Source organism: Folsomia candida, unplaced genomic scaffold, assembly GCF_002217175.1.
Source record: "Folsomia candida strain VU population unplaced genomic scaffold, ASM221717v1 Fcan01_Sc001, whole genome shotgun sequence".
Classification (NCBI taxonomy): Eukaryota; Metazoa; Arthropoda; class Collembola; order Entomobryomorpha; family Isotomidae; genus Folsomia; species Folsomia candida.
The window spans coordinates 25158832-25172691 of record NW_019091193.1 but is presented as its reverse complement, the minus strand read 5'-3'; the positions used below and the strand labels follow the sequence as shown (position 1 = coordinate 25172691).

The window sequence follows — 13860 nt, the reverse complement described above, 5'->3', positions numbered from 1 at the left end:
CTGCTGCGAGAATTTGTGACTTGGAGTAAAAGAGGATTATTAGGAAAGAAATAATGGAGTAAATGATGGCCAAGATGTGGTGCAGCAGAGAGAAAAGTGGTTTGGGATCGTTTGTGTCGTCGTTTTCTGACTTATTCATTGTTACACATTCGCATTGAGTCACTCACGCAGCAATTTCGCAACTTTTTGAGAGATCTGGTTGAAAAACGCCAAGATCACATAAACTTTTAAGCTCGCAGACCATTTAGTTTTTAAGAACTGGTCCCATTTAACTTAAGAACTCACTCACTCACTCATTCCTTCTCCCGATTTTGAAATACATCATAAAGCAAATGCTGATAGTTGAGCTTTGTGACATGTGAGCATTTCATACCGTCGTCGTGACTGAGGTGTTAAAATGGCTCATAAGTTAAGTTTTAAGTCGCTGCTGTCTCGCAAATCTTGTGATCAACGAGATGTGGTCTGATTTTGTCTCTATGCCGAATCAAAGCTATCCACAAAATCTCATATCTCACACAATGGAAGAAAAGAGGACCAGAAGAATTGAAGAAAGAAGAATTTATTATGTTGCGCAAATCCATTATAGAAAGAAAATGAGACAAAAATGGAATCAAGAGCACAAGAGAATGAGACCAGTGCCATTTATTATTTGTCAATCCCTCCAAAAATCCTCCGTCAAGAAATTTTAACGGATATTTCTGCACGTTTTTTTGCAAAAAGAATGGAGGAAATCTTTACCAAGTTCAAGAATACGACTATTTTATAAGTAAGCATGTGGGATAAGAGCTACATATCGAGATAACAATAATAAGCTCACATCCGCCCATGGCAAATAGCTACATAAATATCCGTGTGTGGATGTAATGCGACTTCTGTGACGAATGCAAAAGTTGGTTGGATGTGTTCCTAGTAGCGAAAAATTAACTTTCTTCTCTTGAAAGAATAAAAATTGAGACAAATCCTGTACTGTTTATGCAACAGGACCAGCTTCTCATCTTCAACGTGCAGTATGTAATGCGCACGCCATATTGTGAATGATGAAAAACTGACCACACCACAAAAAACTTGACAATTGTTGCATAAGGCGCCACCATCACCACATGCATTTATTCTTGGATACGACAATAATTCTGAGAATAGGTCTCTTAAAGACCATTTGGTGTGATTGATCGATTTAGAATGGGAAAGCCACACGAGCATGACAAATATGTACAATTTTGACTAATTTCAGAAAAAAAGGTTCAAATTGTGGAACGACCATCGTCGATGATCGTCCAGGTTATCGGCAGGACTGGCAAACTATGTATTGTTGAAATTATGGCAAATTGGCAAATTATGTATTCCAGAGAGGAATTTATTTGACCGGATCTGACAACAGGACGACGTTGTGAATTTGAATAGTCATACGGAATGTATGGACGATGCAAAATCTGAGTGGTCAAACTTCTTGATCTCGCTTCTCGGAAGTGCATCTCATCCCCGTGGTTGGACTGCCCCACACGCATCCATGCACGCCCAACCGGTTTCTGAGCGGAAGTGATCTCTTGACTTGGCCATTCCTTTGTGTCCTAGTGCATCTCATTGTTATTGTTGTTGTTATTAGATGTATAGCATAAAGACTATGTCATGTCATACATCCACAGATTCAAAGTGGGGATGTCATGCGTTCCTTCTTATATAATTGAAAATTGGACTAATTTGGGCGCAACCAACTTCCGTCCACCCAGTCAGTCTCTCTCGCTACGTCGAACGCAGAACAGGCCGTTGTTTAATTGTCGTAATTCCTGAGACATTTTTTATCATAATAATAAGATCAAAATTAGCGAGATTTCTTCCCTTGAAAGATTAAAGATTTAATTTAATTGTGTTCATCTTCTGTCGTGTAGGCTCTCTGTTTTCGTGACAGTGTGTCGTGGCAGGAGCAATGTCATCGTCGTCGCATGTTTGACTGCGTGTCCCTAAATCTTCGCTCTGCGGTTGCGTGAGTGAGTGACACAAAAGTTTTCAAAATAGATAAGTAACAAGCAAACATGCCGGAAGTTGTTGGGTGGAAAGGTTCAACGGGGCCCATGTTGTTGTCGACATTATTGTTTCTCCTCGTGGCTTTCGGAGTATCATGCAACGCCCAAGAAGAACGGTTTGAACAGGATGCGCTCCCTAAGTTTAGCACCCTGTTGAAGGAGAAGAATACAAATTATGTGGCGGGAGGAGATGTCAACTTGTTGGCGAAAGGGTCGCCAGAAACAGATGCGATAAAAGCAGGTTTGAAGAGTTATTAAATATATTTGCTAAAAACGAAAACTCAGTATATTTAAAATTGTCAACGTAATCTCAAAATTAATTACAAACTTTATGCAACAGAACCATCGGCCCCAGCAGCCGCTCAACTTTCCCTGTGGGAAGTGATGAAGCAAAACTTTAAGCAAGGTCTGCATCCCGTCGCTGCATCCAAAAACAGCATCTTCACCCCAACCAACACGGGCACAATTAGCTCGAGCTGGGATTGGGCGTCGAAATTGATTGCCAACAACACCACGCCGGACAGGTCCACCCGCGACGCCTCACTGGCCGCATGGCACGGGACGAACCATCTCGCCTGGGACACTGCAAAATTAATGAGCTCCGTAGGGAAAGGGCTCCTCTCGTCGTACTGGAATCGAGCCGTAGTCGCACCCAACAATGCCGCTTGGTCGTCCCATCCACTCACCAACTTTAAGCTCGGTTTGGGTGAAGCAGTGTCTCAAAAGTTGAGAGATCATGCTCTCGCCAATTTTAAGCTGCACGACAGCAAGGCCATCTCCTTCAGAGAGAGTTTCTTTGGTGGGCGACATAAACATGGATCTGGATGGGGTGGTGGTCAGCAAGTTTTGGTCGTCCAGCCGGAAGCCTCTCTTTTGGAAAGGTGGATTCGGGCCAAACTGTCCATCACGAAACATTTGCTCTTGGCCAAGTTGCGTCTGCACAAAACCGTGATCACCTCCACCGTTCCAAGCTTGGTCAAACTTAAACTCAATATCATCAATAACTTGCTCAACTCGTTGTCTCAGAAGGACATTTCACACTTCTTTCGAAGTCTGCGACTCTTGAGGCAGGCAATTTGGAGAGGAAAGGTTAATTTTTGGAGGGCCCTGATCGCAGCTAAGCAGATACCCGCAGAACCAGAGTTGCTCTATGGAGTCCCGACACTAAAGAAGCCGGAAGTGCCAAGTCTACAGTATGGCGTTGCAGTGACCCCTAGTCTACAATATGGTCAAATTCGCACTCCAGATCTGAGCTATGGATACGTAGCCCCCTCTCAAAGGAAGCCCGAGGTGCTCAACAACGTGCAGTATGGTGCAAGTCCAAACCAACAGTACGGAAACACACCCAGTCCGAACTATGGAGGAGCCATTCCTCAAGAAACCTTCACCACGCTCCGCAACCCACTCTACGCATTCCCCTCCTTCAACAAAGATGAGGTCTCATCAAACTATGGCGATTTCACGAAACACGAGCAAGTGTTCCCCACCCTGCCGCCCGTTGCCCTCCTCCGACCTCCGTCCCCATTTTCTCAAACAGCTACCGACGATGCGATCGTTGTGTCGGGAAAATTTCTCAGAGATTTAATGCGTCAATCTTCGTTCACTACGCCATCCATTCCCCTCAAGGCTGACCCATTGGATTTGCACCGTCACAAACCACGCTCCAGTTTAGAGGACCAGAGCAGCAGCATCAAGATTGATAACAAATTTAGCTCACAATTGCTCCAATCTGGATTTACGCGATCCTAACGTGCTGAACAGAAGCGTAAACTGCGCCATGATCTTGACTTGGTCTGATCGATGACTGACTTGTTTTTCTTTTGGTTTTGGTTTCTCCTATTTTTTGTCAATCTTGTTTTTTTATGTGGACCTGTTAAGTTTTTTTTATACTTTTTTGTTGGGCGTTGACACTTACAAATATTTTTTGTAAGACGTGTCGGAGAGCTTTTTTTATACAAATGATTATTGTAAATACTGTTAGGTTTTGTGCCAAAGCTTTGCAAAAAGTTGAGTATTATCGAGTAACAAAATAAAATGTGATTGCTGTGCGTTATAAAAAAGAGAGAAAGCGAATCGATAATCACCTCAGGTCCATTCTTGATTGAAACCAACTTGTTCAATGATACGTATATGTACAAAAATACGAGTACTTAAATGAAGACATGCATATGTATCGTGCCTGCAGGAAGTGGTTTGGTCACATCCTCCCGTCCACTCTCATCTCATGCAACGTTATATTAATGATGATTGTTCGCTGTATATTAGTTTGTTAATTTAATGTGTCTGCAGACCTATGTAACTACTACATACATGCCACTGGGGGAGGTCGTCATCAGTGTGTGTCGGCTATTCAATAACGCGTACATGTATTTCCCATAATACGTAGAGTTAGGAAGTTGGGACGACAAGATGATCTTGTCGATGAAGGGAATGGAATTAATTCTGGGACCGCAAATTCAAACTAGTTTAATAAGAAGGAGAAAGAATGAAAGTGAAAAGTTGTAGTCGACTCCAATGAAGCTCGTTCAATTTTTTTGCCAATGAAACTGGTACACATCTGCATTGTTTATTATTATTAGTCAAGAGTTTTTTATGCATGGATTTGACATTAGCACTAAAAAAGTGACTTTGACAATGAAAATAATTGAGGTACTCAGTCCGGTACAGATATGCAAATGATTTTGCAAAAAATCTTTATATTTGGGGACAAAATCGTGCGCATATTTCATTTGGTTGTTGGTCTCGTTGTCTGAAACTCACAAGGTCATCAGACTCCATTCCCAAATTTTCATCACACTTTTGACTAAATAGTTCGAAAAATGCGGAAAAACTCTTGCATTTTACTAGCGGGGGTATTTATCTGGGTGGAAAGTGTCGCTGGATCACCAACACCACAGCAACAAATACCTCCAGTAATAATACAATACCACGCGCCAACTCCACCCCCACCGCCACTTGGACCCCCAATTGGCCCTCACTACACCCGGGACTTGTTTCCTCCTCCTGGTCCACCCACCAGCCCCAGCTCCCCTCTCATCCCCAGACTCTACAACTCCCTGCGTCAAGGCGTCCTCGATGGATATGGAGGCGAAGGGTCGCTGCTCTCACTCAAACGGGACGCTGTCCTCTCTCGCGTCCGGTTGCACAGGGCCCTGGTCAGATACGGACTTGGGGTTCACGAGCATGCCGGCATAGGGTTGACCCCACTCCCTGGCGACGCCTCCCTCCTCGAGAGATGGATTCGGTCACATCTGTCCCTCTATCTTCAACTCCTTCGCCACAAGTTGTCCGTGAGCCGACATCTGCTTAAAGCCAAAGTCGACATGGGAGTCAACACGGTGCGGTCCTCGACCAAGTTGGGGAAGGACCTTCTTATCTCTGCCATATTCCCCAGATGGGCACAAATCCAGATCAACTTCCTCCAAACGCTGTGGACCATTATTCGACGGAATATCAGAACAGCCTGGAATCTCAACTACGACCTGTACACGGACAATCGAAGTTTGTGGAACGCCCTGTTTAACAATGACAAGAAGAGGAACAAAGCGTTGACACCGAATTCAGCTCCAGATCAGCATGGGTTGGGTCCGCTGTCACCAGTGCATGATGATGTGCCCCCGCCTAATCATATCCACTACCACATACAACACCCGGGACCACCCCAGGCTCCACAATGGTCGCATGTCGACTATTATCCGGGTGAAGATTATCCAGTGGCACGCGACGACTATAGTAACCCCCAACATACAGATGATTCCCACCATCAACAATTTTACGGAGACCAATCTCGCGAAATTCAAAATTACCAAAATTACCCAGACCATTCCAAAGGACTCCTTCACTCCACAAACTCGGAGACTATGGCACAAGGTCGCTTTCACCGATGGTGCATCCCTACGCGACAAGGAGGACTTTTCCGCCCCTTGATTACCGCTTCCCACTGTTACTGGAGACAAACTTAGTCTTTATAGACCTGGGTTGATTTTTGTATGTTGCAAACCTAATTTATGTTTCCAGACAGCCCCCAATACGTATCCCATCAAACTACGATACATCCTTATCATATGAATCGTATCACAAGTGCCCAATAAATAGGAACCAAGTGACCATTTAATATCGTATGTTGACTTGTCAGAGGAAAGATAGAGAGAAAGAAAGCGTCAAATTGTTTCTTCCGCGTCCTCTTATCTCGCTTTTCAATTATGTCGTATGTACGTATAGCGACTAGGTCAAACCTTCATGTTTAGCTTATCAAAAATTCGATAAAATTAAAATTATTTTGTTGCAATTTGTGAATGGAAAATGGAGACATTAAGTTATTTCAGGTTTAAAGTTATTCTTGATTGATGTTGAAGGGTTCATTTGTTTCATGTCTCAATAAAAAATTGCGTACGAGGGAAGAGGAATGTACATGTATTTATATTTATCTGTACATACGAGTGAACATTACGTGCCACCCATCATGTAGGAGGGTGAAAATTATGTAGTCTTCTCCATTAGTGGTTCATGACATTCAATGACAAATAGAGTCGAAAACTAGTTTTTGTGCAAATAAGTAAGTAGAAGGAAAGGACAAGAAAGTGAAAAGGGGATAAAAATGATGCTACATAATTTGCTGCATATTAGCTCAATCGCTTGTTAACTCACCTCTAAAAATGTAAATTATTTCATAATTTTTATTCTCACGAGATGAGATACGAATAATGAGAGACAAATACTTATGTGTAACGTGCATGAGGTGCATGTCACCTCATAATTGGATATTTATTTATTTAGTTAGTACAATATGTACTAACCAATATTCGTATAATATGTTGCAATTTCTCCATTTTGGGACTTCTTCCCCATTCACTTATCTGGGGACGATATTTCCCTGTTCTCACTTTGGTTTGAGGTCTCATCCGAAGCTGACCATTCTCGTCCTTCCTTTTCTCTAGCATGTAATTTGAAATAGACTCAATTTATTTGTGAAGATTCCACAGCAAAAACACATACAGTAAAAACAGGAGAGGCCAGAAATTCTTGGTTCTGCGGAAAATGTGGACTTTTCAATTATTTTTTTGTATATTTACCGTACTTGTGACGACAGAGTGTTCTGGCTACAAAGTGAGTGGCGATGAGCCCGTTATTCAGGTAGTGGGAAGAATACACGGTCGGAAGAGGGCGGACGAACGATGGGATGACTACGAAGGTCCAGATGCCAAAAATGAGACATCCTCCGTCAATGAAAACCTAGGTAGACTACGATATTGATATGAATACGAATCGTATTATACGATACGATATTTTGTTAAAGGTTATTGACTGCAATTATCATGGTGCTTGATTACAGGAGAAGACGTCACCCAGTACTCGATGAGAGATACGACGCCGCCGGCGGAATTTGACTACTCTACGTCGCCGGATTACGGGTGGGGTTCATACTATGGCGATAACGTCCCCCTTATTATGATGGACGACCATCCGGAAAATAACGCTGGTGGGAACTACGGCTACTTGCCTGGCCCACCACCCTCACATTTCTACCCGAAACGCCGTCCTTCCAGACGGAAGAATCTGCTCCAACTATTGCAAACTAAGGCAGGTCGGAAGTTTAAAGCCCTGTCCTCACTTCTCGCTGGTTTGGGAGTAACAGCCGCCCCGCCACAAATGCCAACAACTGCTGAGCCAACCCAGCCGACATCATCTGTCCCTCCTCCAGCCACACCCCCAACAACCTCCCCCGCCGTCGACCTCCTTGCTCAACTTGCCCCAACTCTGACAAAACTTGTGGACAGTGTGGGGAACGCAGTGGGTGGGGAGGGATCGCTTCTAGCCCTGAAGAGGGACGCCCTCGTGGCACGTCTCAAGTACAAAAAAGCCCTCTTCATTGGGTTGCCAGAGTCGCTTCTCTTGGCCAAATTAAAAATTCCGGGTGCCATTGTGCAGGGTAAGAAAACGTTGTTGGGGGTCGTGGGGGCGTTGATACCACCGCGGCCACAAATGATTCACGATGATAAGATCCCTTCTCCAGACTTTGGGCAGCACCCGATGGAAATGTCACAGCCACCGCCAGTCCCTGCATCGACGACCACGATGCAAACCTCGGGAAGTGAGTCCACATCAAAGGCCACACCCACCACAACGCCGCTGGGGGGTAGTTTTAGCAAGGGGCGCTTGGCAGACATGATTTCCATCACCTACGACTCTCTGAAGGATGACTCACGAAATGGGTACTCCGTCCCCCATCATCTTGATTCCCCCAGCAGCAGCAGCATGAGGGCTGCCCGACACCCAATTCCTCAGCATTCCTATTACAGGAGTCAATTTATGAAGATGTCATCCAGCAACGGCCTCTCTCGCCATTCGAAACCAGGGCATCCTCGGTTTATACGCTACTAATTACTCTAAAAGTTTTAATTGTTTAATTATTTTTACTGTTGTTGAAATTCGTCCAGAAATATATTTTACAAGCTTACATAGTATTTTTCAAATATACTTTGACTCTTAATAAGCATGCAACATTTTACATGGATTCCATATAACCTGAGAGAAACTACTTTAAGGGGTCACATAACCTAGGTGGTTTGCACTTTGCAGGTAAAGTCAGTAAGGTAAGTTTTGTATACGGTTTAGATAGGTAACTTCTTATCTCGTCCCACAACACCTGGCAGCAGTTGATATAATAGCTCGGAGGAAAAGTTTAAGCATGTAATTTGCTCAATATCACTCTATCGGCGATGATAAGACCAGCACTGGACCCATTGTTTTCTGTGATACCATTCATTGCGTTCGTGCATGTGAGATTCGCTCATTCTTTGCTCGTATAAGTTTAATCGGCAAGTGCTTTAGGTTAGTGGTCTCCGCACTCCAACTTGATATTTTCTTCTTCAAGTTTAGTGACCTTGTACATAAGAATGGCTCGACTTGTCTCAAGAAGTGAATCCTATACTCGTGTAGCAATATTTCCATTCCTCCTGATGACGGCATTACTTAGCAGGAATTGTGCCTCGGTAAATCAGCGGGTATGCAGCAAATCGAATGACAATAACAAATTCATACTTCATTTTACGTTGCTGTTGTACACACAAAGTTGTACATATTTTTCTTCGTGCTTGTTAGAAAGCGGTCATGCCAGTGTCTCACCGCCTCTTTGTTCTTACGATACTGTTGTTGTCACTCATTTTGCATTACACTGGTCACTGTTACTTTTTCGCAAGTTGTGTGGTTGCCAGCGTGGCTAATTTCTTAAAACCCCAGGGACAGGATTTGGACACGTACAAGGCAGCAGTGGTCGAGTATCAGCCTGAGGGGAGCCCGTGGCAGGACACAGGACCTCAAATCATATCGAAGAACCTTGCCAATTATCTGCAGTTCATCGGAAACGCATCCGCCAATGTGAGGCAAACATCGAGGTCATGCTAATTGCCATGTCAGAAATGGACACAAATAAATTAACCAACTAATTCTTGGGGCAGGGCGTCGACATTATAGTTTTCCCCGAATACGGACTCACAACGTTGGGGATTCCAAGGGACCGAGATGCAGCGAAGCCATTTCTGCTCTCAGTGCCTCCAATTGGAAGCAACCCTTGCAGGGAGCAGTTAGGGTCCCAAGCCGTTCAAGAAATGTCCTGTGCCGCCCAGTCCTTCAACATCTACGTCGTCGTGAATTGTGGAGAAATTCGAGATTGTACAGGACAACCCAATTGCCCACCCGATAACGTTTTCCAGTTCAACAGCAATATTGTATTTGACCGGGTCGGAAATCTGGTGGCAAAGTGAGTCAGTGCACATTAAATATGAAGCAAAGGATCGTGCCAATTATGAATGTAATGCGAATGCATATTTTGTATTTTTCTGGCAGGTATGAGAAAGCCAACTTGTACTTTGAAGACCAGTTTGATAAACCTGACCCCGTGCAGCTGAACACTTTTGTGACCGACTTTGGAGTGACCTTTGGCCTATTTACCTGCTTTGACATTATTTTCCATGATCCAGCAGTGGCCTTGGTGGAGATGGGAGTGCAACATTTCATTTTCCCAACTGCTTGGGTGGATGAGTTGCCTTTTCTGACCGGTTTGTATTTCATATCCTTTTAATAAATGCAAATAATAAAGTTCGCAAATATCACATTTTGCATTATACACACAGCAATTCAGGCCCAAGCCTCGTGGGCATACGGGTCGAATTCCAACCTCCTCGGGTCGGGCTATCACCAACCGTTGGGAGGTCAGTTGGGGAGCGGAATTTACGAAGGTGTTCGTGGCGCCGTGACCTACACTTTCGACTCTGACTCTGGATCCACCATGCTCGTGGGAAACTTGCCCACTCGGCCACAACCCCGACACAAGATTGCTGATGTGAATACGAAATTCGACTCTGACGTCGAGTTGAAGTCCAACGTGGCCGCCTACCATTCTTTCCTCAGAGAAGACCTGCAAAACTACACAACGGCAGTACTGAACTTTGCCCTGGACCAAGAATTACTCTGCACGGAGAATGAATTCTGCTGTCAAGTGAACTATAAAATGAGGAATGTGTCGGGTCCAATTTCTCTCGAAAATTACAGACTCGTCGTTTTCAACGGGACTCGAACGGTAGCAGCAAAGACGGCCGAGTACGATTGGCAAGTGTGTGCAGTTGTCCGATGTCTCAATTACACGTTGGAGTCATGTTCCGAGAACGACAAGGCATCTTCAGAAATTCACCTTCCAAATTTTGAGACGTTTCAGCTGAAAGCTTTTTTTGACGTCAAGCCCGAGACAACGGAATTCTTGCCTACTTTCAACGCATTGGACGCCCAGTTTGCCTTAATCTCGCCCAGTCTTTTTTCCATCGAGACCAATGTAGGTGAAAATAGTGCTATGCAAATCTCGTCAAATTCGCTAGGCCAAGTTAACATAAAAACTGTAGCACTCATCAAAAAGGTGTTTGAGACGGAGTGAATAAAAATTTGTGCAGCGAGAGGTGTTACGTTGCATCAGCATCATGCAATTCAAGCTGACAAGTGTTTTTTCATTGTTTTGCATCGTCTGCAAATGTGTTGATATTTGACGCTACTGTATTCCATCTATGAAAAGTATTCATATCAATTAAGCTGTGTAAGGTTCACCTAACAAGCATCTACATAAACATGAGAAGCACAGCAATAATTTGATTTTATTGCATCCGTAACTTTGACCTGAGAAACATTAATTCCAGAGAGTTTTTTCTTGCCTCTACTGCATGAACATAAGTCCTGCGTAATATTGTCTGTCCCAAGACTTGCAAATTTTACGTCACCCACTCACCTGCTGAGGAGAAACTTGGTCAGTCACAAGACTCGATACCCGGAGAAACCCCGAGTTCGGTAAAAAGTCCCGGCATATATTCTTGGCATCGTGTTCCAGTGTAGATAATCAGCAGATCCGCAGTCTTAGAGCCGGAGAGTGTGAGAGGAGAATGGAAAAGTGGAAGTGGATTTCGCTAATTTTGTGTGCGTATGGATTTTTTAAAGAGTTTCGACCCTCGGAGCCCTTCGTCACTGAGTATTTGATTGAGTACAAAAATTTCACAAAGTCCACGGTAAGTCGCTAAACTTATCCAGTTGCAACTTAAGTAAACATTGCGGTTAAGTAGTCTCCAGCCGTCGCTTATTAATATTGAAAGCGGAATTATTGTTTATGCTCAAGGTGGTGCACGTGGCGTATCCAATTGCAACTTATTCCTACCTGGCGACTCTTCCCATTGTATTTCTCATCACTGACTACTTAAGGTACAAGGCCATCATCGTACTCGAAGCTGTCGCCTTTGTTCTCACGTACACTCTTCTCATTTGGGGGCATGGACTCACCACGCTCAAGGTGACACTTTAGTCAATTGTTTTAAAACAACTAATCGACTAACTATTTAATTTATGTGATTTATACCTCCACGCGTGTACTTGCATACGTAACAGGTCGTTGAGGTGTTGTATGGACTCGCCTGCTCCACCGAGGTTGCGTATTACACGTACATCTACGCCAAAGTCCATCGTGACCAGTACAAGAAAGTGACATCCTACACATACACGGCCATTCTGATTGGAAACTTTGTGGCAGCCATATTTTCGCAGGCTTTCGTCTCTGCAAAGTGGATGAACTATCATGAACTGCACTACTTGACCTTGGTCTCTCTCACGGCCGCCCTCGCCATCTCCGTCTTTCTGCCGGGGGTGGAAAAATCAATCTACTTTTACAGAAATATCAACTCCGAGCTCACCTCCAACATTGACACGGGCGACGACAAGGCGACCAGAAATCACGCGGAGGAGGACACGACCTATGGACAACGGATTTCTCGGGCGTACGCAACACTGTGGTCTGACTTTCGAAATTCGTACAGCAATCCTCACATCATAAAATGGTCCGTGTGGTGGGCAATCGCATCAGCAGGGTTTGTTCAAGTAAGGATTTTGCATAAAGGAAAAGGCGAAGATGAATTATTAGGAACAAAATCTATTGAATTGCGTCAATTTAAATGCCATTGACCTAATTTGTGACAGGTTGTGAACTATGTGCAGCCGTTGTACGAGACAATTTATTCGTACAAAACTGGAGAGATTTACAACGCGGGGGTGGACGCAGTTCATACAATTCTAAGTTAGTTTATTTCACTGCTCGGTGGTTGGTCGGTTTATTTGTTGATGGGGGTCGTGCAGTGCAGTAATCGTGGTGTATTCTTGCAAAATTTCATCCCAGGTGCTGTGATGGCGTTGGCTGTGGGTCATGTTTCCTGGCCGTGGAACAAGTGGGGAGAATCCCTGCTACTCGTGACTTCCCTTCTTCAAGGTCTCCTCCTCATTCTGATGTCACAAACGGGATCCATTGTGGCAGCCTATGTCTGCTACATCGCCTTCCGTACTTTGTACCAGGTCATGATTACCGTTGCAAGGTATGACCGCACGCAGTATTTTAACTGAACCACTGTAAATATAGTTAATAGTTATGTGCCTTTATTTGTGGATTGCAGCTCTGAGGTGGCGCAAGGAATCAGTGACGACAGCCATGGACTAATTTTCGGGTTGAATCGATTCATTTCCCTCGTTTTACAAAGCGTTTTGACGTTCGTTCTAACTGATGAGAATGGACTGTCGCTTGATCTACGCCCTCAATTTCTAGTTTATGGTATTTATTTTGTAGTTTTGGGAATAGTTTTTGGCATTGCGTGTGTGATCACTTGCCGCAGACGGCTCCACGCGAATCAAGACGGTCGGAACGAAATTAGTGCAAATAGTCAATGATGAAATGAATCTAAACCTTCCTGACGATGAAGAAATTCGTAGTTAGAGATATTAATTGAAATAATATGATGGTGCAAGCAATAAATGATATACGGTGCGTTCGTTAAAAATCTACAGTGCTGTGCTATTTAGCCGTATGGTCCAAAAACCAGGCGAAGCAAAATATTTTTATATAGTCAATCAGTGTCCAAATGAAACAAGGCAATAAAATTTAATGTTATTTAATACTTTATGCATGTGAATTGAAGTTCTACATAATTTGCATAGAACGGTATTTTAGTCGTCAGTCGCCAACCTAATCAATCAATTCATTACTACTTTATTTGCAGACGAATAAACTTGTACTCAATTACAACGTGTCACCAATGACGAATTAACTTTTAGTTTCCTGAAATATAGAAATTTGTTCTAGGCGCAGATGTCGTTGTTGACTCTTCAGTGTCAATATTGATTTACTATCGAGTCGTATTTGATTAAAATTCTCCGACTAACGTTTACATTCACGTTTTCCAGTGAAAATTATCCTATTATTCTCCCAAATGCACCCGTCCACAGTAACGCTAAATTTCGGAGTTACAATTGTCTTGCTATGCATGCC

The 13860-nt window shown here is 43.7% G+C and overlaps 4 protein-coding genes across 7 annotated transcripts; all 4 read left to right on the top strand.

The window, feature by feature from the left end:
* Positions 1 to 1719: 1719 nt before the first annotated feature.
* Positions 1720 to 4081, top strand: LOC110860297. Its single transcript, XM_022109345.2, has 2 exons — positions 1720 to 2262; positions 2362 to 4081. Exons 1-2 carry the CDS (start codon positions 2031 to 2033, stop codon positions 3768 to 3770), a joined length of 1641 nt encoding a protein of 546 aa, XP_021965037.1. The 5' UTR covers positions 1720 to 2030; the 3' UTR covers positions 3771 to 4081.
* Positions 4082 to 4212: 131 nt separating this feature from the next.
* Positions 4213 to 8485, top strand: LOC118433541. Of its 2 annotated transcripts, XM_035845542.1 has the most exons (3): positions 4213 to 7257; positions 7354 to 7950; positions 8035 to 8485. In XM_035845542.1, the coding sequence occupies exons 1-3, from the start codon at positions 7059 to 7061 to the stop codon at positions 8400 to 8402; spliced, it is 1164 nt and encodes a 387-aa protein (XP_035701435.1). In that variant the 5' UTR covers positions 4213 to 7058; the 3' UTR covers positions 8403 to 8485. The 2 variants fall into 2 exon arrangements, with proteins under 2 accessions (XP_035701435.1, XP_035701432.1); XM_035845539.1 differs by having other exon boundaries at positions 7354 to 8485.
* Positions 8486 to 8784: 299 nt separating this feature from the next.
* LOC110862115 (pantetheinase) lies at positions 8785 to 11001 on the top strand. Of its 3 annotated transcripts, none has more exons than XM_022111283.2 (5): positions 8785 to 9013; positions 9261 to 9398; positions 9479 to 9780; positions 9867 to 10078; positions 10154 to 11001. In XM_022111283.2, the coding sequence occupies exons 1-5, from the start codon at positions 8918 to 8920 to the stop codon at positions 10945 to 10947; spliced, it is 1542 nt and encodes a 513-aa protein (XP_021966975.1). In that variant the 5' UTR covers positions 8785 to 8917; the 3' UTR covers positions 10948 to 11001. The 3 variants fall into 3 exon arrangements, with proteins under 3 accessions (XP_021966975.1, XP_035714678.1, XP_021966966.1); XM_035858785.1 differs by having other exon boundaries at positions 8785 to 9025; XM_022111274.2 differs by lacking the exon at positions 8785 to 9013 and having other exon boundaries at positions 9041 to 9398.
* Positions 11002 to 11119: 118 nt separating this feature from the next.
* LOC110862129 (thiamine transporter 1) lies at positions 11120 to 13494 on the top strand. The gene is made up of 6 exons (XM_022111294.2): positions 11120 to 11566; positions 11674 to 11844; positions 11940 to 12425; positions 12525 to 12621; positions 12721 to 12913; positions 12992 to 13494. Exons 1-6 carry the CDS (start codon positions 11444 to 11446, stop codon positions 13260 to 13262), a joined length of 1341 nt encoding a protein of 446 aa, XP_021966986.1. The 5' UTR covers positions 11120 to 11443; the 3' UTR covers positions 13263 to 13494.
* The last annotated feature ends 366 nt before the right edge of the window (positions 13495 to 13860 follow it).

What these genes read in the sequence shown, in the direction of transcription:
- LOC110860297 (XM_022109345.2), top strand. Translation starts at nt 2,031, where the DNA reads ATGCCGGAAGTTGTTGGGTGGAAAGGTTCAACGGGGCCCATGTTGTTG. An exon ending in AACAGATGCGATAAAAGCAG is followed by an intron (nt 2,263 to 2,361) that starts GTTTGAAGAGTT and finishes TTTATGCAACAG; the next exon opens with AACCATCGGCCCCAGCAGCC.
- LOC118433541 (XM_035845539.1), top strand. Translation starts at nt 7,059, where the DNA reads ATGTGGACTTTTCAATTATTTTTTTGTATATTTACCGTACTTGTGACG. An exon ending in CTCCGTCAATGAAAACCTAG is followed by an intron (nt 7,258 to 7,353) that starts GTAGACTACGAT and finishes GCTTGATTACAG; the next exon opens with GAGAAGACGTCACCCAGTAC.
- LOC110862115 (XM_022111274.2), top strand. Translation starts at nt 9,132, where the DNA reads ATGCCAGTGTCTCACCGCCTCTTTGTTCTTACGATACTGTTGTTGTCA. An exon ending in TCGGAAACGCATCCGCCAAT is followed by an intron (nt 9,399 to 9,478) that starts GTGAGGCAAACA and finishes TTCTTGGGGCAG; the next exon opens with GGCGTCGACATTATAGTTTT. An exon ending in TGAGTTGCCTTTTCTGACCG is followed by an intron (nt 10,079 to 10,153) that starts GTTTGTATTTCA and finishes TTATACACACAG; the next exon opens with CAATTCAGGCCCAAGCCTCG.
- LOC110862129 (XM_022111294.2), top strand. Translation starts at nt 11,444, where the DNA reads ATGGAAAAGTGGAAGTGGATTTCGCTAATTTTGTGTGCGTATGGATTT. An exon ending in ATGGACTCACCACGCTCAAG is followed by an intron (nt 11,845 to 11,939) that starts GTGACACTTTAG and finishes CATACGTAACAG; the next exon opens with GTCGTTGAGGTGTTGTATGG. An exon ending in CATCAGCAGGGTTTGTTCAA is followed by an intron (nt 12,426 to 12,524) that starts GTAAGGATTTTG and finishes AATTTGTGACAG; the next exon opens with GTTGTGAACTATGTGCAGCC.